The sequence below is a fragment of the Brachionichthys hirsutus genome, chromosome 5 (assembly GCF_040956055.1).
Source record: "Brachionichthys hirsutus isolate HB-005 chromosome 5, CSIRO-AGI_Bhir_v1, whole genome shotgun sequence".
Classification (NCBI taxonomy): domain Eukaryota; kingdom Metazoa; phylum Chordata; class Actinopteri; order Lophiiformes; family Brachionichthyidae; genus Brachionichthys; species Brachionichthys hirsutus.
The window spans coordinates 5,372,100-5,396,618 of record NC_090901.1 but is presented as its reverse complement, the minus strand read 5'-3'; the positions used below and the strand labels follow the sequence as shown (position 1 = coordinate 5,396,618).

Genomic DNA, 24,519 nt, shown 5'->3' with positions numbered 1-24,519 from the left:
ATAGGAATAAGTGTCTGTGTTTGGGTCGGTATGTTCACGACGCATCACTTACGCACTTAATAATTTAGTGAACTAGTTTGTTCAAAAAACTATTGAACAGAGAGGAATCAAATACTTTTACCACTCTTCATGTCAGTGAAACACACATTGGCCGCTAGGAGGCGCTGAAGATTCATGTGGTCGAAGTGTGACGCTGCCTGTCAGCGGTGGAGCTTCTCGAGCCCGAGGAGATGAGAGGAGACCCGGAAACTTTACCATCCGCCATCAAAGAAATGAGCAGCCTTCTCTCCGGGAGAACCTTCTGAGGGTTAACGGAAGGAATTATCAGACATGGCAACCTGCGAACTTTACTCCAAGGTGGGTACTCTCCGTTCACTAAGTTCACTCTCCGTTTAGCAAACATTTCCACAGTGTTTTCACTCATTTAGACATGTTGACGAAATATTTCAAAGGATTAAAATGCTCAATTTATCGCTTCCATCCACATTTCACGCATAACTCCAGTCTGCTGGCTTAAAATGAGCCTTTTTTCCCCCCTCCCTGATGTCTCACTGCTGTTTTTACTCTAATACACTGTTTGAATGACTCGGCTCCCTCCCCCAGTTTGCCCGTGTGTGGCTCCCAGATGCAGAAGAGGTGTGGAAGTCAGGGACCCTCATCAGAGATTACACTCCTGGGGACGTGATGCTCACTCTGCAGCTGGACGATGGCACGGTGAGACACGACATAAACACACTGATGTGGAAATGGGTGCCGTGGGTGAGTCTGTGATGTTTGGGGATTGCACACATATTCACAGCCTCATGTCTTTCTGTGCGACGCATTTAATCCAAGAATCCAGTGGAACGTTCCCAGTAGGTGGATTGGTTGATCATGCATAGGCAGGGCGCCTGAGAGTTTTCCACTCTGAGCTGTAGCTCCATCGCAGACGTGATGTCGAGTTTGGGCATGCTCTGAGTCCTCAGGTATGGAAACGAGGCCAACAGGCCAAACGCAGGGAATCCTTGTTGCAGTGTAAAACCTAAAAACAACTGACAGCACTCTCACCTGGAAAGAATTGTAATCTTTAAAGTTTGTTTACACTATTTTGGAATTACAGTATATACCTATAAATACATGTACAGTTCATTTCTGTATTATTGTATGTAAACAACACGATACTGGGTGTAGTTTTCTCAGTAAAATACTGTAAATGTACATGTAAACTGTATTTGAATCTATTGTCGTCTAGTATATTGCTCAAGGACACTGGCATGTGGACAGCAGGGGCCGGGGCTCGAACCCCTAACCTTATGAGTGGATTGCCGCTATGCTGATCAGTGAAACGTTTACAGTGCACTGATGATCAGAGCCGTGTGCTCGACACCCTGTCTGTTTTTGTGTGTGTTTTCTGTATCTTCAGGCTCATCCTATTCTTACTTGTGGCTTTCTAGGAGATGGAGTACAAAATGGATCCGCAAAGCAACAACCTGCCTCCGCTGAGAAACCCCAACGTCCTGGTTGGGGAGAACGATCTCACAGCTCTCAGCTACCTCCACGAGCCTGCAGTGCTGTACAACCTTAAAGTGCGCTTTTTGGACTCCAGGTTGATTTACACGTACTGCGGTAATGCCCTTCATCTCACGTGACTCGCGCTATCTCTGCAGACTTTGGAGCCCCGTTAACTGTATGATCTGACATCATCTACAGTATGCTCTTCTGATTGCTGTGAGGCAGCTTGCTCTTAAAGGAACACACACTACAAAGGAAGCTTTATTTAATTCATTTTTGGTAGATGATGCACTCAAAGAACTCATTTCACGCTTTGTTGTTCATCATCTTTTGAGGGGAGTGTGAGCAGCGTTTTCTCCGTGTGGTTTTAAGGAATTGTCCTGGTTGCTATCAACCCTTACGAGAGCCTGCCCATCTATGAAGCTGACATCATTAATGCCTACAGTGGGCAGAACATGGGAGACATGGACCCCCACATATTTGCAGTAGCAGAGGAAGCATACAAACAGATGGCCAGGTTGGCTCTAAATATATTTAATTTAACATTTCAAACATGGTTCGTTTATGACAGCTGGCATTTGGAACGCGTCCATCATATCTTTTCTAACAGAGATGAAAGAAACCAGTCCATCATCGTGAGCGGTGAGTCGGGAGCTGGCAAAACCGTCTCTGCGAAGTACGCCATGCGCTACTTTGCCACCGTCAGCCGCTCGTCTGTCGAGACCAGAGTTGAGGAGCGCGTCCTCGCCTCCAACCCCATCATGGAGGTGACATTTCAAATGGCAGCACGACGTCAGGCGTGACGAAAGCCACTGATAAGCCTTTTAATGTGTGCTCCTAGGCGCTGGGGAATGCCAAGACGACAAGGAACGACAACAGCAGTCGCTTTGGGAAGTACATCGAGCTTGGTTTTGATAAGAAGCGTTGTATAATCGGAGCCAACATGAGAACCTACTTGCTGGAAAAATCCAGAGTCGTGTTTCAGGTAAATTTCATTGCTGGATCGCGTCTGGACGGCTCCAAACTGTCGATCTTCCGTTTCCGAGCAGCTAACCGATGTCAAACATGCGTTTTGACTTTTGACATCGTTTGCACCGCTCTTAGGCCCACGGAGAACGGAACTACCACATTTTCTATCAGCTGTGTGCCTCTTCAGATTTACCCGAGTTCAAAGCCTTAAAGTTAGGTAAGAGAGTCACTAAATTATCAGCCATTTTAGCAAACGATTAGAGAAACAGGTCACAACCTGATGATTTTAATTCAACATGTTATGTGATTAATGTGTGAAGGCTGTGCAGGCGACTTCCGTTACACCAACCAGGGTCAGAACCCGGCCATAGATGGGCTGGATGATGCCAAAGAGCTGTGTGCCACCAGGAGGGCTTTCTCACTCTTACGTGAGTGTCGGATGTTTTTCAATGACAGTAGAATTTACATGTTGAATGGACAGAATTGCACTTTCTAGTTGTTTCTGTTTCTCCTGACTGAACCGATCTTCACTTGCTTTGTTTTGTTTTTCTGTCTAGGGATCAGTGAAAGTGATCAAATGGCAATATTTCGAATTCTAGCCGCTCTTCTCCATCTTAGCAATGTGGAGGTGACACATCAGTCAGCAGACGCGAGCAGCATCTCGGTAAACCCCCCCTATGATGAGGATTCTATCTTTTAAATTCATTTCATTTTATGGGAACGTCACATTGAGGATATTGTGCTGTTTCGCGGTCGCTATTTGTCGTTCTGTTTCCAGCCGGGCGATCCCCACCTGATGGCGTTCTGTGAGTTGACTGGCGTGCCCTGTGAAGAAATGGCCCACTGGTTATGTCACAGGAAAATCAAGACGACCACAGAAACCTACATCAAGTCTATCTCCAAAATAAATGCGGTCGATGGAAGAGACGCCCTGGCTAAACATGTCTACGCCGCACTCTTCCGCTGGATTGTGGGCAGGATTAACAGCGCCTTAGCGTCGGCCATGAAACGCCACTCGTTCATCGGCGTGCTCGACATTTACGGGTCGGCTTTTCGCTCCCATGTTGTGCTTTTGCAGTTTTTTGTTCCCGGGAAGAGCAAATGTGTTGCAATCTCATCGTTGACTCTGTTTCAGGTTTGAAACGTTCGACGTGAACAGCTTTGAACAGTTTTGCATTAACTACGCCAACGAAAAGCTTCAGCAACAGTTCAACCAGGTATGTGTCCGTTTCTCGGCCAACATTTACATTTCTGCATTTAAAATGGATCCAAAATCATTTTCTGTCAACGTTCCCTTCAGCACGTCTTCAAACTGGAGCAAGAAGAATACATGAAGGAGGAGATCCCCTGGACGCTGATCGACTTCTTCGACAACCAGCCGTGTATTAACCTCATCGAGGCCAAGCTGGGGGTTCTGGACCTTCTGGATGAAGAGTGCAAGGTGATATCAAATGTTTTCTCTCACCAAAGGCCCGTTCAGCTGCTTTCCAGTGGAGGAAAACTGCTCCAAATTATATTTGGAGGCTATGACTGAGGCGGTGACTAACTGATGTGTCAGTGTTTCCTTTTTCCGTAGATGCCTCAAGGCTCCGACGGCTCGTGGGCCCAGAAGCTGTACAACACGCTGCTGAGGCAGAATGCTCATTTTGATAAGCCCAGGTTATCAAACGCAGCTTTCATCGTCCACCACTTTGCAGACAAGGTGAATGTGTGTCATGTTGAGGCTGCTTCAGGCTCTGAATGATTAAAACGACTTTTGCTTTTCTCGTCTAAAGAATGCTGTGTGACTCGGCCCTTTTTGTTCAGGTGGAATACCAGTGTGAGGGCTTCCTGGAAAAAAACAAGGACACAGTCAACGAGGAGCAGATAAATGTGCTGAAAAATTGCAAGGTGAAATAGTTTTTTTTTTTATCCTCACCCTCTCTTTTTGAGAGGTGGAAGGAATTCAGAGTCAGCAGCTTCTAATGTGAGAACAAATGACTTTAAAGCAGATTTTGTGTTGCAATTGTTGCACTGGCACACCCTAATAGTTAAACCATAACTTTGTTTATTTTCAGATTGAAAACACTTCCCTCTGCTGTTCAATGAGAAGTCTGCATTTGACTGCTTTTCAGTTGGAGTTGTTGCTGAAGCTGTTTGAGGATGAGGAGAAGATGCCGAGTTCCACCAGCAAGCGCTCCGGCTCGGCTCGGAGGGCTAACAAGAAGACTGTCGGACTGCAGGTGTGACGTGTGATTATTATGTCTGTGGAAATAACATGTAATGTAACGCGTCAGTGGTTTTCTTCAGTTTCGACAGTCCCTGCATCTGCTGATGGACACACTCAATGCTACAGCTCCTCATTATGTGCGCTGCATCAAGCCGAATGACCAGAAGGCACCGTTCATGTGAGGAGGAGGATTTCGCTCTTTCATTTCACACACTTATATCAACAATTACAGATACATTAGTAATGCATTTCTTGTTTGGTAAAGGCTGTTTCCTTGTCATGTCTCATAAAGCATGGACCCGTGGAGGGCGATGCAGCAACTTCGAGCGTGTGGCATCCTGGAAACAATACGGATCTCAGCGGCAGGCTTCCCATCGAGGTAGAATATCTGCATCTGGTAGAGAGCGCAGGTCCACGGAAGGTTGTGGACACTGCTGCGTGTTTATAAAATGTAAAAATGACTAATCCAACTTGATTAATGTGTTGGGATGTTGTAGATGGACCTATCAGGAGTTCTTTAGCCGTTATCAGGTCCTTATGAAGAAAAAGGATGTCCTTCCTGATAGAAAAAAAACTTGCCAAAGTCTCGTGGGAAAACTTGTAAAGGTATGTCTGAAAGCTTTTCCATAATAGCACTAACAACATGACATTAATTCTTTGCAGGATGTAAATTTGCTATTCTGTTTTGCTACTAGGATCGTGACAAATATCAAATTGGTAAGAACAAGATTTTCTTCGGGGCCGGTCAGGTGGCTTACCTGGAGAAGCTGCGCTCTGACAAGCTGCGCATGGCCTGTGTCAGCATCCAGGCGACCATCCGCTGCTGGCTGGCCCGTAAAAAGTACCTAAGGATGAAGGCGTCTGCCGTCACCATACAGAGACATGTCCGGGGTCACCAGGCACGCTGGTGAGTGGCAGCAGCAGAATCAAAGAACGCAACTGCAGCATAATTCTTCAATGTTTGTTTTTTTTTACTTTTCTGTCAGTTATATTTCGGTCCTACGGAGAACCAGAGCAGCTGTGGTCATTCAGCAGAACGTGCGCATGTGGGCGACCAGGAGACGCTTCCAGCAGCAGCGTGCTGCAGCTATCGCTATCCAGAGCTGCTTCAGGGCCTCCGTGGCTAGAAAGCAGTACTACAAGGTAAAGCAGGAGATTTTACTGCGTCAGTCGTGTTTTTTTCTTTTTATACTGTGTATATATATATATTACAGTATTTGTTTTGAATTTGTTTTTGGTGGAAATACTTTAAAAGGAATTTCATTCCATAGAGGAACTTGATAGTTGAATAGAACAATTGCCAGAACGGAATTTGATCATCAGCAGCATAGAAACAGGAATGAATGCCTCTTGATTGGGTTTCCTGCTCAGGAAGCCCAGACGAGTCAGATTCCAAAAGGAACATTGTTGAGGTGGCGAAGCCTTGTCTCAGGAGTTTATCAGAACGCTGGTCGACCTCCATCTTGATTGTTCTGTAGGATTTTAAGCAACAGAACAGAACTAATATTTATGACTATTTAATATTTGACCTTGCTAGGTAACCACTTTGGTCCACGTTTACTTCCTCTTGGCTGATGTTATTCTTATCAAAGCTATAAAAAAGAAGCCATTACCTGATAGCTCCCCTGGTATTTACTTTTGTTGACGAGTAGCATCAAAATGTGTTGATCAACATAGTTTCACCGGAGAAATGAGAACGTTTAATATCCCTGGAACACATTACTAGATCTGTTTCTCATTCTGTCTCTGATTTACTGTGACCCAGATTTGATCATACTAGAATATCACACCTTGAATGAAATATTTACAGACTTCATCTAATTATTAATAATTAATTAATAATTTGGAGTAACTAGTCCACCTAAGTAGTATGTGTATAAGGTGCTATCAAAAACATTTATCCATAGTCAGTTATTATCCATCAGGGAAGGTCTATAAATAACAAACAGATGCATTAATATATTATTTCCTGTTATGTAAATACGCTGTTCTTAGGAGTGTGTTCTTTTATTTGAGAGCGGCCTTCCTTTCGTCAAAGGATATATGACCTGTGTCTTCCTCCTTCGTTCACCTCACCTCTTCTTCATATGCAGTTTGATATTAAAGGTGTAAAAACAATCTTTTTTTCCAGTTGATGTTTGAGCAGAAAGCTGTGGTCATCCAGACGTGGGCGAGAGGCTGGCTGGCGCGAGTGCGTTACAGACGCACCTTGGCAGCGGTCGTCCTGCTGCAGAGCTGCGTGCGTCGCCTGAGGGCCAAGAAGGACTTAAAGAAGCTGAAGGTGGAGGCGCGATCTGTGGAGCACTTCAGAAAACTCAACTTTGGAATGGAGAACAAGATCATAGAGCTGCAGCTCAAAATCAATGATCAGGTGAGCGTGCCTCTCATTTTGCTCCCAGAGACCTGCTGTTGGAGGTTAGGGTCGATCCACATCAGCTCAGACTACGGTTTTCCAGCGGCAGAAGCAGCTGTGTCTTCAGACATCTGAGATTTTGCGTTTACTTTCTACCATAACTGTTGTGACAGAAATGTTGGGACTTCGGGAGTGTCCGTATCACATGCGCAGCATGTGTGTTTGTGCCCTCCAACAGCAAAAAGAAAACAGAGAGCTCATTGAGAAGCGGAACGTCGTGGAGAAGACTGTGTCTGTGGAGAGAGAGAAACAGAGCAGAGAGATCAAAAGCCTGCGCAGATCAGTGCAGGAGGCCAACGCCAAGGCAGAGACGCTCCCCTCGCTGCTGGAGCGGCTCTCCTTCCTTCAGCATGAGCTGGAAAACACCCGCAAGGAGAAGGAGGACCTGCAAGAGGAGGCAAAGGTTTACAAGAAGAAAACGCAACAGGTAGGGCCTGCACAGCGTGTAGATTTGTCCTCAGTGTCTCCATAGTAACCCTTGATTTTCATAGCGCTCTCTTCAGTTACCTGAATGGCAGTAGGGTAGATGGCGCCATATTTACTTGTTTGGTTGAAATATTTCAGCTTTAAAATGAAAGAAAGAAACAAAATCATAGATTTATTTTATCCTTTGGTAATTTTCCAGACATTTCTTCAGCGTTCGCTTTCAGGCCTTCGTAGGACTTTAGACAAAGAGCACATGATTTTGCTTTCTTTCATAATCAGGTCATAGAAGATCTTAATATGAGGAACAGCTTGTTGGACAGCGAAAAAGATGGACTGAACAAATTAACCCTGGAGCAAGACCAACAGTTAGCAGGTACGGACCGCCTGCCTCCTCGGCCCCTCGGAAAGGGCCTCGATCACGGTGAATAAATAAAATGACTTCATTTCAGATTTGAGAAGCAACATGGGGGACGCCAGACGGCTGGAGAAGGACTTAACTGAAGAACGCTCTCGCTACCAGACTCTGCTGAGTGAACATCTGAGTCTGGAGGAACGGCACAGAGACCTGAACGATGAGATGAGCATTAGCGTTGTGAGGATGCTCAGTGTTGCCATTTGATGCCTCCAGTAAACAGGAAGCAGTTCGGTGTTCCTCACAATGGAAGAACTTTAGGTCCGCCTACTTCTCCAATGTGTCGTGTTTTTTTTTTCCACACCAGGGTTCAAACCAATTCAGTGACAAGAGGAGAGGCTCCGGCTCCTCTGCGTTTACTGGCAGCTCCGGCTCCACGGAGGAAGAAGATGGCTCTGTAGCCGCAGAGGTGATGCTGCCGCCTCGGACCCTCAATGAGATCGGAGGTTGATAAAATGATTTGTGATGTGTGCTCAACTGAAAAGAGTAGAAAGACGGATCTTTAAAGAAAACTGGGACAGTTTGTGGAATGATCCACAGGTGAAGAGTTTCATTGCTAACAGGTGATGGAATCACGATCGCAATAAAACTGGGCGTCAGAAGGTTTCTTGAGGGGTGGTCGTATCTGTGTATTTACAGAGCGCCTAAAGGGATGTGTGAGAACATTCTCCCTGGCCTCGTCTGCGTTGTAATCCCGTTAGTTCTGCATCCTAAGAAGAAGTGATTCATAAACTGATGCTTGCTGTCGTTTGCTAGGAGGAGAGCCAGTCGACGGAAGACCTGCCGGTTCTTCTGAAACTCCAGAGAAGAGTGAAAGAACTGGAGCAGGACAAACAGTCGCTGTGGGAGCAGCTGGACGAAAAGGAAGAAGTCCAACAGGAAAAGGCAAAAGTACGGACTGGAATACTGGTCGGGTTCTTGCGTGAGAGCGAGTGGCAAAAATATATGCAGACCTTTTGTGACTGGAAAAAGACAAATTTATCTTTTCACCTTCATACCGATGAAAATCTGGGAGATTGTTTAAAATGACTAACGGCAGCTTGTAGAGAATAATCCAACTTCCTCAGATGGTGTGTGAGTTAATGCTTTCAACTTCCTGGCTATGCTGAAGATTGCATCAATTGCATCTTTTCAAATTATTCTGAATGATGAATTTTAAATAAAAAATGAAGCAATAGATCAATTTTCCTCACTTGCATGCCAGGGATTCCGTACTGAAGCCGTAATCTGGTGCTTGTTGTTTATATTTTGTGTGTTATTCCAAAAAGGAGGAGGAGGAGCTGAGATCCGTTGGCAGAGCAGAACTGGATCTGGAAAGACTGAGGGTAGTAGTTTAAGTATTTGGGTCTGATGATGCCTTTATTTTTATTATCCAAACATTATGATGAATGAATGAATTTGTGTTTGTATTGCGGTCGATTTGTTTGTGCCTTGATTCAGAGGCACGAATTGGAGTCCCAGACCAAGAAGCTGACGCAGGACCTGAATGATCTGAGAACGTCTCTGATGGGGGAAGACAGTGATCTGATGCCCCCCGCCCCCGGCACGATGCCTTACACCGTCCTGCTGGAACAACTCGCGTCTTCCAACGATGAGCTGGAGGTGCGAAAAGAAGAAGTGCTGCTCCTCCGTTCACATATGGTCCGCCAAGATGCTCTAAAACACAAGGCGAGAAAACAAATCAGTACATTTTTTTACTTTGTATTTTGCATTATACAAACATGTCAAATAACCTGGACATACTTTGTCCCATATCTACTTAGGGCTCTGTACTCGGGGAGGGGGTGAATTTAGATCTTGAAATGCCTTCATTTCAAGATCCTGACAGGTAAGAGCAGGGTGGCACCTGCATGAATACAACCAGTGGTTCAGATGAGACTTATTTAAATAGCCTGTTCCTCAGATCCACTGACGTCCACACGCTGAATGAAGATGGAGAGCTGTGGCTCGCTTACGAAGGCTTGAAAGAGACCAACAGGTTGTGAAATGCTATTCTGTGGTTGCGTTCATGCCATTCATGCTGGAAGGAACTGAAAGCCGTCCCTCTATCTTCCAGACTTCTGGAGTTCCAGATGCAGGATGAGGAATCGTCGCACAGCCACCGGTGTAACGTGCTTCTGGAGGAGGTGGAGAAGTTGAAGAATGAGAAGGAGGAACAGCAGAAGCTTCTGACTCAAAGTCTCCTCCTGCCTGAAGATGCTCGCTTTGAGGCCGGCCTGAATCATGAAATCACACGACTCACCCATGAGAACCTGGTGGGCCTGCTAAGTCTACCCCCTCTACGACAGGGTCACTATTTTCACTATACAGAGCTCCACCTGAGTCAAGAAATATCTTTGCAAATGCTGCATGTCTGTGTTTGAGGGGGTCCTCTAGTAGTGATTTACGTTTTTCTTTAATGAGATTATGCTTTGACATTTTTTTTGCATCAAAAGTTGGGTCGAGCGTTCTAGTAGTTCGTAGTGGGAAAAGATGTCTCTCATTCATGTTTCAGATGGACAGAATTAGAAAGGAACGGGCCTATTTCAGGAAGCAGCACTTATCTTGTGTGTCCGCATCGTTTTAGGAGCTCATGGCAGCGCAGGAGAAACAAGAGAACACCATCCGCAAGTTGAGGAAGCAACTCAAACTGTACGTGAGGAAAGTCGAAGACTTCGAAGGTAATCCCGAATGCAGTGTTTCGTTCTGCGCCTCTTTGACGCAGCTAACGCCTGATTAATGATGTGGTTTATTGTGTTGTGTCTGCCGTGCTCAGTGAGCGCTCAGCAGAAGAGCAACGCCTCTGTGATGAACGCCCCTGTCAGAGTGGTGAACATTACCCGCAAGGAGAAGGAATACCGCGGCATGTTGGAGTACCGGGAGGGCGACGAGGGGCACCTGCTCAGGAATGTGGTCACAGGTGCGTTCGGCGGCTTCCTCAAGCCGGTTCTGAAGGGCTTCAGGTGCTCTGCACAGGAGTTTCACATAATGAGAATCTGAATCTGTGATCTTCCCAGACCTGAAGCCTCGTGGGGTAGCAGTCAGCGTTATGCCTGGACTTCCTGCTTACGTCATCTTCATGTGTCTGCGATACGCAGACAGCGTGAATGATGATCAGAGAGTTAGCGCTCTGCTCAACGGCAGCATCAACAGCATCAGAAGGGTCATTAAGGTCAGTGCGGAGCCCGAGTCCGGACTGACGGTGTGACGCTGGAAAGTATTTTTTGACGGATGAATACTTCTACAGAGGAGAGGAAGTGATTTTGAGGTGGTGTCTTTCTGGCTGGCCAACACGTGCAGATTGATGCACTGTCTGAAGCAGTACAGCGGCGACCCGGTAAGCGTCGGAGGCTTCTTTTGTCTCGTGCATGTCCTTTAACTAACGCCGGATGTCTCTCTAACCTTCCTGTCGCAGGCCGTGATGAGGCTAAACACCGCCAAGCAGAACGAGCACTGCCTGGTCCACTTCGAGCTGTCCGAGTACCAGCACGTTCTGGGAGATCTCGCCGTCCAAATTTACCGCCAGCTCATTAAATGCATTGAGAAAATCCTGCAGCCCCTTATTGGTGAGGAAGCGTCATCTAAAAATCTAAAACTGCATCCTTCAGTAAATAAGATAATCTTGGGTTGTTGTTTTTTTTTGGGGGGGGCGTTATTCCTTATTAACTTTTAATCATTATCATATTAATAAAAGGGACAAATCTGGAGTATACAACATTTAACCAGTGGTGTGGTAAACTGCCCCGCCTCCAGACTACCAATAACATGAGCCTTGTACTTTTTTGTTGTTGTAATTATTAGGTTATTCTAACAAGGGAGGGGGTGGCCATTTTGGTTCTGAGTGTTTAATAATCCGCATGCAGACGAGCGACCCGCATCGCGTCACATGTATCCTCCCTCCATCTGTGTCTGACGTGAAGTGGCGAGCATGCTGGAGCCCGAAACGATGCAGGGCGCTCTGGGGTCGAAAGCCACCGGCCTGAGGAAGAGAAGCACCGGCGTCTCGGAGGAGGGGCTCATTACGGTGGAAGACCTCCTGCAGCATCTCGGTCACTTCCACGCCACGATGAGTCAGCACGGGATGGACGCGGACCTCGTCAAGCAGGTGGTCAAGCAGCAGTATTACGCCATCTGTGCCGTGACGCTGAACCACCTGCTGCTGCGGAAGGACATGTGCTCCTGGAGCAAAGGCCTGCAGATCAGGTACGGCGTCTGGCAGCTGAGGGAGTGGCTGGCCGAGCGGGAGCTGGGGGACGGCGGCGCATCGGAGACTCTGGACCCGCTGGTTCAGGCCGCTCAGCTGCTGCAGGCCAACAAGAAGACGGAAGCAGACGCCCGGGCCGTTTGCAACATGTGCAGCGCGCTCACCACAGCTCAGGTCCACCAATCAGGAGACGTTCGGCGGTGCGATTCACTGGAACCGAGCGACTTGATCATTTTCCTTTTGTGTCTACAGATCGTAAAAGTGCTGACCTTGTACACGCCTGTGATCGAGTTTGAAGAGCGGGTGTCGGGCGCTTTCATTGCAGCGGTTAAAGTGAGTAACCGGAACGTTTTTAAGTGTGAGCCGTCGTGTCCTTTATATTTCAACAAATCTATGCCCCCCCCCCCCCCTTCAGAACCTTTTGAAAGAGAGAATCGAACCATCCACCTTGATGATGGACACCAAGAGGGTCTTTTCTGTCACTCTGGCCTTCACACCCTCCCCTGTAGCTCTGGAGGCCATCCAGCTCCCTGCCAGCCTCGGCCTGGGCTTCCTCACCCACATCTAGACCAGCGACCTTTGACCTCATCAAAATAATACATCTGGGCAGTTTTGCTTTGTTTTTCAAATACTAAATTACCGTTTGGTAATTAGTTGGTTCAAAGCTTTTCAATTGAGCGCAGCAGGATTGATGTTATCTTAGACAGTTTTGAGCTTCCCTGCTTTCTAGATTCAACACGTGTTGTCATCTTTACCCCCCCCCCCTGTTCGTCTTCGTCCACCTGCTTGCGAGATGACGGGTCTGTATCCGGTTTCTATTGTTGTCATAGTCCCTGATCAAACGAGCACTCCCACGTGTCACAAGACTAGAAGGCGGAGTCACAAGCAGGTGAGCAACAAGTCAAACAGGAAAGCAGGAGACAAACCTGGAACAGGAAATATGGCTTTTCAGAATAAAGGTTTCTTTTACCACATGGACTTCATGGAATCATATTTATTGTTGTATATTGCATTTAAATGTAGCTTAAATAGAGAAAGCCATGAAAATATATATTTTTAAAATATAATTTGCTTGAAACATTTCATTTTGTTTTATATTTTACTGAAGATAAAGAATTAAATTAGGCCAACTCAAAAAAATTAAAACAAACTTAATGCTTGACGAGAAAAAAAGGAATCAGGCCTGGTCTTGATTATAATGTTTAACACCGAGATAATTAAATTATGGATAAAGTCCACCAAAACCACCAGGAACATTGACATAATGCCGTTCTTCGTGTTGAATCATAAATCTAAATGATTTAATTTGAAACGTCACACCGGAAATGGCGGGGGTAACGTGATCCACCTTTACTCCAGGTGCTGGGAGGACAGACGATGCCAAGCTGAAAGGTAGTGTGATTCAACAGGTGATCAACGAATTTAATGCCGAAGGAGACGTCTAAAAGCGTAATGCTCAGTCATGGCTTTGTTGGAGCTGTACACCCAGGTGAGAGGAAAGCACTGTCCTCGTTCCGTTTCAGAGAGCCCAGCGCTTTAACAGAGACATATGGACACGTCACTTGTACATTATTCTCACCGATTGGTGTATTTTCTCGCAGTACAACAGAGTCTGGATACCAGATGCAGAATATGTGTGGAAATCTGCAGATATTATAGGAGACTTTAATTTTGGGGACAATGTTCTTAAGCTTCTTCTTGAAGATGGCACTGTAAGTAAAAAAAAATAAAATAAAGTTACTTCATGATGGTGAAAAGCAACTACTGACACCCTGACATAACATGCCACCCCCCAGGAGGAGGATCACCCCGTCGACCCTTTGAAGCCTCTCCTCCCTCCCCTCCGCAACCCGGACATCTTGGTAGGGGAGAATGACCTCACGGCTCTCAGCTACCTGCACGAACCCGCGGTGCTGCACAATCTCAGAGTGCGATTTGTGGAGTCTGGAATTATCTACACCTACTGCGGTACTGCCGGAGCGATTATACTTCAGGCGCAGGTTGTCAGCAGTTCTTTGCGACTCTCGGCTCAGCCTGATTCCGTTTCCTCATTTGCAGGTATCATACTGGTCGCTGTAAATCCATACAAGCAGCTTCATATCTATGGAGACGCAATCATTCACGCCTACTCGGGCCAGAACATGGGAGACATGGACCCTCATATATTTGCAGTGGCGGAGGAGGCTTACAAGCAGATGGCCAGGTAAATGAGAACTGGAATAATAACGTATATTGTGACAGGTAGCGTATGCGGTCCCATCATAACAGTGCAGAAGCACGCTCTGTTTTCTCAGAAGGCATAAGAACCAGTCTATTATCATCAGTGGGGAATCTGGCGCTGGGAAGACGGTGTCTGCTCGGTACACGATGAGGTACCTCGCCGTTGTGAGCAAATCTGGAAGTAAGACTCGGGTTGAAGACAAAGTGCTGGCCTCCAATCCGCTCACAGAGGTATGAATTTGAAGAGGCCGATGTCGCTGTGATCGCAGCGCCGTGGCAGCGATCAAACGATCGCACCCTCGGTGCGTTCATTAGGACACCTCGTATCTTCAAACGAAATCAGTGATCTGAGGTGACGTTCTTCCAGGCTATAGGAAACGCAAAGACCACAAGGAATGATAACAGCAGCCGTTTCGGGAAATACACAGAGATCAGCTTTGACAAGAAGTACCGGATCATCGGGGCAAACATGAGGACCTATCTCCTCGAGAAATCCAGAGTGGTTTTTCAGGTAGTGCCTGAGATAAAGATCCCAAATATCCAAAAAGGTTGTTAACAATTTCACTCTTGTTTTATTCAGGCCGACAGCGAGCGGAATTATCACATATTCTACCAGCTCTGTTCCTGTTCTCATCTGCCAGAGTTCCAGAATCTAAGACTCTGTAAGTCTGATCCCATCCATTCAGAACGCACGCCTGAGCTCTTAGTCTTAGACGACGTTGTGGGATTGTTTCATCAGAAGCGAGCCTTGGAGGCTTTCTGGGAGCGACCCAGGACTCAGTGGGGGGTTGGCATATTTCATCTAGATGGTGCCTAATTCATTTCTCCTTTCTTCTGAAGTGAGTGCAGATAGATTCCGTTACACCTGCATGAGTGGTGAGGTCACTATAGAAGGCGTAGACGACAGGAAATCCATGGAAGAGACTCGACGGACCTTCTGTCTGCTGGGTAGGAGCCGGACGTTACTGCGTTTGTGCCGTTTAAACCTTGAAGTGTTTGTCTTGGTCTCCTCTTTCTGCTTCTTTAGGACTGCAGGAGGACCTTCAGTCAGACGTGTTCAAAGTTTTGGCGGCCATCCTGCATTTGGGCAACGTGGAAATCCGAGATTCTGGAGGCGACAAATCATCAGTTTCTGTGAGTCTTTAATCTGATTAATGAATCGCTTTAATCTGACTTGGCACCAAACTTGATGTGCACATCTTCCAGCACGGCGATCCGCACCTGGTGACCTTCTGTGACTTGCTGGGCGTTGACGCAGAAGGGCTGGCGCGTTGGCTGTGCCGTCGGCGGATCATTCTGGTTGCTGAAACGGTTGTCAAGCCGGTGCCCAAGGAGCGGGCAGTGAACGCCAGAGACGCCCTCGCCAAGCAGATCTATGCCCACCTTTTTGACTGCATTCTAATCAGGATAAACAAAGCGCTGCAGGTTCCAGGGAAGCAACACGCTTTCATTGGCGTCCTGGACATATATGGGTGAGGCAGACATGGCATTTCCTCCAACCGGGCTCTCCTCGGCTGCCGTTCCTAATGTGACCTTTGTCCTCAGCTTTGAAACGTTCAACGTCAACAGCTTCGAACAGTTCTGTATTAACTATGCAAATGAAAAGCTGCAGCAGCAGTTCAACCTGGTATGCGCCGCCGTCGTCTTGCATCACAAAGCGCCGAGCGTGCGATTCCTATCGATTCAAGGGGCGCTCTTTCTCCAATCAGCACGTGTTCAAGCTGGAACAAGAGGAGTATATGAAAGAGGACATCCCGTGGACGCTGATAGACTTCAATGACAATCAGCCAGTCATTGACCTGATCGAGGCGAAGATGGGGATCCTTGACTTGCTCGACGAAGAGTGTTTGGTAATGGAAAGGATGTAATAGGATTTATTTTCTATCTATTTGTTGCCTTTATTTATTATCGTTCTGTCTTTGTGATTTGCTCGATTTTGCTTCTTTACAGTTTCCCCAAGGCACCGATCAAAGCTGGCTGCAAAAGCTGTTCAACTACCTGGAGGTCAACCCTCTGTTTGAGAAGCCCAGGTTATCAAATGAGGCTTTTGTAATTCAACACTTTGCAGACAAGGTGCTGCCTACTCGCCCTCCCTGCATAAAGCAGAAGGAATAATTATCTGGATATTCTAGTAATGCCTTTCCCCCGATAGATGCCTTTTTTAATAAACATTTCTCTATCTGCAGGTTGAATATCAATGCAGAGGTTTTCTTGAAAAGAACAGAGACACTTTGTATGAAGAGCTGGTCGACATTATGAGAGTCAGCAAGGTGATATTGGAGTGCTTCCAATTCTCCGTTTTCCTTACATCCAATCTGCGTGTGTGTGTTTTAATCCAATTCTCCTGTTTGCAAATGCGATCAGTTTCCTCTCTTGGCCAACTTTTTCCAAGAGGAAGAGCAAAACTCTGGGAACAGCAGAGGTGTCAAAGTGAGGCCTGCCCGGCCCAGTGTGAAGCCAACCAATAAGCAGCTGAGAACCTCTGTGGGAGATAAGGTGAAACTGTTGACTGACCGCCTCTGTAAAACTGTAATCTGTATTTACCGGTGCCAAAGAATGACGTGTAGATGTTGCGGTTTAGTTCAGCAGCTCCCTCTCTTTGCTGATGGAAACGCTGAATGCAACCACCCCTCATTACGTGCGCTGTATTAAACCCAACGATGAAAAGCTCCCGTTTGAGTGAGTAATCATGGAATCGTGTTTGACACCATCTGCTCTGAGCTCTCGTGGTTTCTGATTCAGCGTTTTCCTGTTTTTTTTTTTAAAGGTACGACTCCCATCGGGTGGTGCAGCAGCTGCGAGCTTGCGGGGTCCTTGAAACCATTCGTATCAGCGCGCAGAGCTACCCATCCAGGTGATGCCCCAATCTATGCTAGGCCAACGTACAATGCTTTTCACTCAGTGACATCATATAATGATGTCTGCAGGTGGACATACATCGAGTTCTATAGCCGATACAGTATCCTGATGTCGCATCAGGAGTTGGACCTCAGCGACAAGAAACAGACCTGCAAGAATGTTCTGCAGAGGTTGATTCAGGTTTGATTCGCTGCATTCTAAATCATTATGGTCATGCGTTATTATTAGGTGCTAAAAGTCTGCAATTTGACCTCTTGGTTTCATCTCCAGGACCCCAACCAGTACAAGTTCGGTCGGACAAAGATCTTCTTCCGAGCCGGTCAGGTGGCTTATCTGGAGAAGCTGCGCCTGGACCGGCTGAGGGCGGCCTGCGTGACCATCCAGAAGCATGTCCGCGGGTGGAGCTGGAGGAGGAGGTACCTGCGAACGAGAGCGGCGGCCATCGTTCTCCAAGAGTACATCCGTGGAAAAAGGACAATCCGGTTAGAGACATTCACTGAGCAATTTCTGTCTTGTTTAGCCAGACAAGCCATTTGAATTTACAGGGTTAAAAGAACATTTAATTGACTACCATGAAACTATTCAAACTTTTTTTCTTTGTACTTTTATTTAACTACAAAATTGTCACCTTTTTTGAAAGTGCGATTTTTACGTGTTGGACTCCTGACATGTTCTCATTTTGCTGTGCAGTAAGACGGTGACTGCTGCGACGCTGAAGCAGGGCTGGGCGTCAATGGTGATCCAGAGATACTGGAGAGGATACCGCATGAGACAGATCTACCAGCTCGTCCGTCTGGCCTCCATCACCATCCAGGCCTTCACACGGGGTTGGCTCGCCCGGAAACGCTACAAGAAGGTCAGCAGCCGAAGGCCAATCAATGAAGCAGTCATTTCAAAACTGTGATCTGTGCCATCTCTTTAAATTCTCAGATGATTGAGGAGCAAAAAGCTCTGGTCCTTCAGAAGTATGCCAGAGCGTGGCTGGCACGGCGGAGATTTCAATCCATGCGTCGGCTGGTGCTCAATGTCCAGCTCTCCTACAGGGTGCAGCAGCTCAGGAAGAAGATTGAGGAGCAGGTAAAGAAGTTTCTCGCATCCCCCCCCCCCGTGGCTTTCATGCATCGGATGTAACTGAATCCCTTTGTCCACTCAGAACAAAGAGAACCGTGGCTTGATGGAAAGATTGGCTAGTGTGGCCAACTCCCACTTTCAATCTGTGGAAAGGCTTCAGGGTTTGGAGGGACAGCTGGAAAAACTGACCAGCCAGAAGGCGTCTGTGGAGGCGAGAGAGAAGAAAGCGAAGGAAGACGCCGGCCTGGTCAGTGAAGTCGATGCTGTATAATATTAAGACTGGGGGTTTTTTTGTTGTTTTTTTGCACATGAATCAGATGCAATGAGATTTCTCTTTACAGATATTTGCACGACTTCAAAAGGAAACGGAGACACTGAACCTTGAAAAACAGAATTTAGAAAAAAGGTTTGAAGCTTTCGCCAAACAGAAACAAGGTAATAAAGGTCGGGGTTTCCTACTTTCATTATGATTTACAACACATTTGTGACTAGTGTTACGCTCTTACAGATAGCTTTGATCAAATGACCAAGAACCTTTCAGAAGAAAAAGAATATGAAGCAACACTTCGAAGGTAAGACATGAAAATGTGCAAACTGCAATACGAAGCAAAGCACATTTTTAATTTGATTGATTTATTTGAGTTCATTGAAAAAAACAATTTTTCTTGCCAGGACTGCAGAAGACACTATTGAGATCCTGAGACAGGACCAGGAGACGGAGGTGGAAACACTCAAAGAGGAGATAAAGAGACTGAAAGAGGAGAGAATTGATCTGAGGAGAACCGTCGAGGAGACAGGACGGGTGAACTTCGACCTGCAGGAACAGGTCATCCAGCTTTCCAAACATGTCAAGGTTATTCCTGATCTGCACAGAGATCTCAACAGCCTGCAAAATCAGAGACTCAACATGGACCAGAAGATGAAGCAGCGGTCAGAAGAAGCCAGAGGTACAGGCGACCGTTGTGAAAACGCTGCACACTGACGTGCAATTAGATAAGTAGTAGTTACAAGATGATGACTGAATATTTTTCCTCAGCCAGAATGAACGGCATCACAAGACAACTTCTCAGTGGTGTTGTAGAAGACGAGGTTCTTCTGGGGTAATCGTAAAAAAAAACCCAGCAGTTCCCTCCTGCGGTTCTGAATCTCATTCACGAATGTAATCTCACATTTTGTTTTTCTAAAGATTGATTCCAGACAATTCTGAGAAGATTTGTGACGGTGAAGATTTGTTGGACATCTTTGATGGCCTACACAAAGCTACCAGGTCTATTGGAGCGCACTCGTCACTCCATGTTGGCATTGTGCACGCGCGTGACGAGCCTTTGCTTCCATTTTTAACTACAGAATACTGGAAAACCACACAAAGGAACAGAAGGAAACCTATGAGACAAAAGTCGAGGGCTTGAAATTGAAAGTGGACCACCTTGAAAATGAGAACAGCCAGTTGCAAAACCTCTTTCAGGAGAAAAGTGATGTCAATGAGTCGATTCGCCAAGAGGTGTCGAGGCTCAGCAGTGAGAACTCGGTGCGCTCTGCCTTCCCTCATTAAGGCTAATGAGATGCAGACCTTATTGGGATCTGAGCAGCGTCATCTCATTTAATATGATCCACAGGTTATACCAGAGCTGAGGCTGCAGCTTTCAGAGCTGCAGAGACTAAACAAAGAAATGGAGGCTCACGCAAAAGAAAAGAGCACAGCGCTAGCAGGTAAAGCTGGTAAAACTATTCCAGAATGAACTCTTTTGCAAAGAAGTGTTTTATGTCTTTTGTTTGACATTCCGTCATATCGCCTGAAAGAAAAAACGGAGGAGATCAATATTTTTCAAAAGAAGTTGAAAGAAGAGGATTCACGAAGCAGGTAGGACTAAAATGTGCTTCTTTATTAAAGTATTTCTGAAGTCTTTAATTTTTCATGTTTTTTTTTTTGAGGCACCGTGAGGAGAAAGTTGAAGAGTTGGAGAAGTCTAAAAGGTCGCTCCAGAGCCAAGTGGAGGAGCTGGAAGAGGAGAACGACCGGCTGAAGAGGCAGCAGCTGATGGAGGACGAGGCTAAGAGCAAACTCACACAGGAGTCGTCTCTTTTAACTGCTGAGATTATGGTGTGTGTGGTTCAAAAGAAGGCTACAGTGCAGCTGTTCATGCACGAGTCTGTGTGACACGCTTCGACCTCCTTCCAGGACTTAGAAGAGCAGCTTGCCCAGAAAAGCACAATAGTCAAGAAACTTCAGAGTCAAATGAAGAGCCTTGAAGCATCGCAGAAAGGTCGGACTGGTGTGTGTGTGTGTGTGCAGTAAAACGTGACTTCTCTTCATTCGTGACTTTGTTTCTCACACAGCCAAACAAACGCCTGCACCGGCCGCTCCTAAGGAGTACCTGGGCATGTTGAAGTACAAGCGGGAGGATGAACCAAAGCTCATTCATAACGTCATTCTGGGTATTTGTCGTTATTTACTTTCTCTTGAAATAGATGCGAGTTTGAGCAGGAATCGGTAATAAGTAGCTGACATTCCCTCCTCACAGACATGAAGCCCAGAGGTGTGGTGGTTAACATGATCCCTGCTCTGCCAGCTTACATCCTCTTCATGTGCATCCGTCACGTTGACTATGTGAACGACGAAGCTAAACTCAAGTCGCTAATGGACGCGACCATCGGTGCCATCAAACAGGTCGTCTTGGTGAGATTCATTCTTTCATTATTTTATGTTGCCAGACTGAAGCGACTGCTGCGATCTTCTTTCCTTCATTATTATTATTACAGGTCTGTGTGAATTCGGAAATATTTTCAAATCAGATTCTGGACTCTTTTGGATTTGTGGACACAGAAATCTAGATCATCAGCCGCTCACTATCCGTGCGTGAATAACCATCCATGTCAGTTTGAATGCCGTCTCATGCGATTTGCTGTTGGTGTTGCAAACTGTTCATGCAAAAAAAATGCACGCCTGCTCACAGGTCACATCATGTCACATGGCCTGAAATGAACCGAACCTGATCGAAGCAAAAACAATATTAACTGAACGATGTCATTTTGTTTTGGGGTTTCAGAGTCACGTCAAGGATTTTGAGTTGCTGTCATTTTGGCTCTCAAACACATTTCAGCTACTCAACTGCATGAAGCAGTACAGCGGGGAGGAGGTCCGTATCTGCTCTGCTTGTTCTGGATTTGATCTTTGTGTTACGCAGCTATGTTTTCACAATCCCATCATGTTTGCTTTTTTGCTCACAAAAGGAGTTCATGAAACAAAACGCGCCTCGGCAAAACAAGAACTGTCTGCGGCATTTCGATTTGTCAGAACACCGGCAGATTCTCAGCGACCTTGCCATCCACATCTACCATCAGTTTATCACCGTCACGGAGAAGAGCCTCGCTCCAGCAATAGGTATCTCACACCGTGGATCACGTTCACATTTGGTGGCGTTCAAACTTGAAAGCTGCAACTTGCGTGTCTGGCAGTGCCTGGCATGTTGGAGCACGAGAGCCTGCAGGGGATTTCTAGCATGAAGCCGACTGGATTCCGCAAGCGCTCCAACAGCACCTACGAGGACTCTGAGACCCACACCATCTCCTCCATCGTTCAGCAGCTCAGCGTCTTCCACGCCACCGTGAGCCAGCACGGCATGCCGCCGATCCTCGTTGCGCAGGCTGCCAAACAACTGTTCTTCCTAATTGGTGCGACCACCCTGAACAACATCATGCTCCGCAAAGACATGTGTTCCTGCAGGAAAGGAATGCAAATAAGGTCTGTGGTCATTTGCATGACCAGAAAATGAATTAAAGGGCAGATAAAACTAAGTTTGTAGCTTCTCTGTTTAGGTGCAACATCAGTTACTTGGAGGAATGGCTGAAGGAGAAGGAACTCCAGACCTCCAATGCTATGGACACTCTGAAGCCACTGTCTCAGGCCGCCTGGCTACTGCAAGTCAATAAGTCCACTGATGTCGACGCCAAGGAGATCACCGAACAATGCACTGAACTCAACCCAGTTCAGGTAATTTATTCACACCAAATGCTGTATTTTTCACACGGGAAACTCCAGTGCCATGCTAATGAAGCAAGACTCACATTTGTAGATTGTCAAGATTTTGAATTCCTACACACCCATTGATGATTTTGAGAAAAGGGTGACATCGTCATTTGTCCGCAAAGTTCAGGTGAGCTCAAATTTCTCATTTTAACATCATGAAATACCTGCTTGCCTGGCATCCACATGAAACGCGCCTAACTACTTCTTTCTCAGTCATTACTTCAAGATCGTGACGGATCCACACAACTGATGCTGGACTCAGACTATCGCTTCCAGGTCACGTTTCCTTTCTGTCCGTCTTCGCAAGCTCTGGAGCTGCTGCAGCTTCCAAGCAGCCTTCGGCTGGGTTTCCTCGCCAGGATGTGAGCCGCAGCCAATGTCTGTTCTCTGGCCTTCGGCTGCATCTTACTGTGCACCTGGATATTTACTCATTTTTATTTACTAATGTACCACAGATGTTTAAAGATTCCTGGCTGTCCTTATGGATTTTAAGATACAATGCACCACCCCGAAGGAAAGTCTGTTTTAATATTTTGGTCTTTTATTTCCTCCATATTTTTGTTGAGAGGATTAGATCTGCAACGGAGAGCTAATCCAAAAAAATGTCCTGAAATGATACTGAAACACTTAAAAGAGGATTTCAAACTGTGTATTTAATTTTAGTTTTAGTATGACAATCCTCTCCAGGTTTATAAAATTCAGTGTTAAAATGTGAAAGTGATATTAATAGAACTCTGTATTTTAAGACAGAACATTAGTAAATTAAAATAAAAGAAAGTAAAAATTATGATCTAAGATAGAATTGAAATAAATAAATATGACTGAGCCAAACACAATGTAAATGATCTTATTGTTTAATATTTTTGTGTCATGTTGTGTTATTACATCCAATCTCGTTCTATAAACACACCAGCAGTTCACTTCCACCCACTGGTCTGCGGTCTTTACCTGTCAGGTACAGTTCAGCTGTTGCATGCTTTTGGTGGTGGAAGGAAGAGAACCACAGAAAGCCCCCAGGTAGAATCGAACCAAGAACCTTCTTGCTGTGAGGTAACAGCGCCACCATGCTGCCTGACAGGTAAAGAGGATGTCATCAAAGTCAAAGCCTGAATTTTTTTCTGGAAAATCTGGAAAATCTTTGGAAGTGTGGCAAATGGAAAACATCTGAAAAGAAGCACCACCATTCCAGCGTGTTCAATAGTGATCAACAATGAAAAAAATATTGTTTCGTAATTCTCACTTGGGCCTGTGTCCACCCAGGCCCATCCATAGCTCCGCCCCTACATCACAGTCTGAGGTAGTGAAGGAGACATAAAAAAAAGCTATGTCACTTTTCTTTGATAATTGTTGCTTTGGGGTAAGATCAAAGCGCATTGCTTTATTTAAACTTCAAAAATGTATACCAAAGCAACCAGACATGTGCAATCTAAAGATGCCCGTGAAAACACTTAGACTCCATGACATCGTGGATGAGGCACCAGAAGAGCTGAGGGAGCAGAGGGATAGACTCGCTGCTGATTTCACCATGCTCGAATTTCATTTGAAGAAAAAACATGCAGAGATTGACAGGCTGAATGCAAGAGTGTACAACCTTGAGAATGAACTGCAGGATGTTCAGCAAGAGAAGGAAGATCAAATGGCCACATTTCAAACGGCTCAAAAAGATGAAACAATCGGTCGTCTACGGACGCGGGTTCATGACCTGGAAGAGTATATCAAATCCACAGAGGAAAAAGTGATGGAAGCCGAACGGTGTATGAAATCAATAAAACACTTGAAGGAAAATGAGGAATTCCTCAGGAGGCAGATGGGCAGAATGTCCAGTGAGATAGATTCACTTGAGTCACTGGCAAACATGCAAAATTATAAGATGACTAAGATGACTAAAGATTTGCGTGATCTTCAATTCCAACTGCAAGAGAAGGAGAAAGTGCAACACACTCAAGATGAGTTACTTAAAGCGCAAGCAGGGAAAATGACTAAGAAAGATCTGCTAATAGATACACTGGAGACTTCCAAAAATACACTGACAAGCAAAATTCAGAATCTCACGCTCCATATACAGACAAGAAGGTGGTGGGAATGGTGGAAGTAATAGGTGGGGCAAGCACGGTGGCACAGCGGGTAGCGCTGTTGCCCCATGCACAGTGAGAAGGTCACAAGTTCAAATCCAACTTGGGGCCTTTCTGTGAGTTTGCATGTTCTCCCCATGTCTGCGTGGGCTCTCTCCAGGTTCCCC

General features: G+C 46.0%; 2 protein-coding genes across 2 annotated transcripts; both read left to right on the top strand.

Moving 5' to 3' along the window:
- The first annotated feature begins 330 nt into the window (after positions 1-330).
- Positions 331-13,069, top strand: LOC137894002 (unconventional myosin-Va-like). The gene is made up of 39 exons (XM_068739459.1): positions 331-357; positions 604-714; positions 1,434-1,605; positions 1,864-2,008; positions 2,102-2,258; positions 2,333-2,476; positions 2,596-2,677; positions 2,781-2,888; positions 3,018-3,124; positions 3,239-3,504; positions 3,596-3,677; positions 3,761-3,901; positions 4,037-4,162; positions 4,267-4,350; positions 4,575-4,682; positions 4,750-4,847; positions 4,962-5,048; positions 5,167-5,275; positions 5,365-5,576; positions 5,656-5,812; positions 6,801-7,040; positions 7,261-7,509; positions 7,788-7,881; positions 7,958-8,100; positions 8,228-8,329; positions 8,677-8,811; positions 9,189-9,245; positions 9,361-9,588; positions 9,684-9,748; positions 9,824-9,898; positions 9,977-10,175; positions 10,487-10,580; positions 10,676-10,819; positions 10,917-11,071; positions 11,147-11,236; positions 11,315-11,465; positions 11,820-12,277; positions 12,356-12,436; positions 12,519-13,069. The coding sequence occupies exons 1-39, from the start codon at positions 331-333 to the stop codon at positions 12,669-12,671; spliced, it is 5,436 nt and encodes a 1,811-aa protein (XP_068595560.1). The 3' UTR covers positions 12,672-13,069.
- Positions 13,070-13,565: 496 nt separating this feature from the next.
- Positions 13,566-23,048, top strand: myo5c (myosin VC). The gene is made up of 40 exons (XM_068739460.1): positions 13,566-13,592; positions 13,705-13,815; positions 13,900-14,071; positions 14,162-14,306; positions 14,398-14,554; positions 14,691-14,834; positions 14,904-14,985; positions 15,164-15,271; positions 15,351-15,457; positions 15,530-15,795; positions 15,869-15,950; positions 16,033-16,173; positions 16,274-16,396; positions 16,510-16,593; positions 16,688-16,819; positions 16,905-17,002; positions 17,091-17,177; positions 17,251-17,362; positions 17,453-17,664; positions 17,873-18,038; positions 18,113-18,259; positions 18,336-18,500; positions 18,595-18,688; positions 18,762-18,825; positions 18,926-19,200; positions 19,290-19,353; positions 19,440-19,520; positions 19,601-19,781; positions 19,870-19,963; positions 20,054-20,114; positions 20,186-20,354; positions 20,433-20,517; positions 20,591-20,689; positions 20,776-20,930; positions 21,301-21,390; positions 21,485-21,635; positions 21,710-21,995; positions 22,070-22,244; positions 22,327-22,407; positions 22,494-23,048. Exons 1-40 carry the CDS (start codon positions 13,566-13,568, stop codon positions 22,644-22,646), a joined length of 5,226 nt encoding a protein of 1,741 aa, XP_068595561.1. The 3' UTR covers positions 22,647-23,048.
- Positions 23,049-24,519: the final 1,471 nt, after the last annotated feature.

Bases quoted from the DNA above. Each gene is read 5' to 3' on its own strand.
- LOC137894002 (XM_068739459.1), top strand. From the start codon at position 331: ATGGCAACCTGCGAACTTTACTCCAAG. The intron at 358-603 runs GTGGGTACTCTC...TCCCTCCCCCAG, and splicing joins CCTGCGAACTTTACTCCAAG to TTTGCCCGTGTGTGGCTCCC. The intron at 2,259-2,332 runs GTGACATTTCAA...GTGTGCTCCTAG, and splicing joins CCTCCAACCCCATCATGGAG to GCGCTGGGGAATGCCAAGAC.
- myo5c (XM_068739460.1), top strand. From the start codon at position 13,566: ATGGCTTTGTTGGAGCTGTACACCCAG. The intron at 17,665-17,872 runs GTTAGAGACATT...TTTGCTGTGCAG, and splicing joins CGTGGAAAAAGGACAATCCG to TAAGACGGTGACTGCTGCGA. The intron at 19,782-19,869 runs GTGCGCTCTGCC...TATGATCCACAG, and splicing joins GGCTCAGCAGTGAGAACTCG to GTTATACCAGAGCTGAGGCT.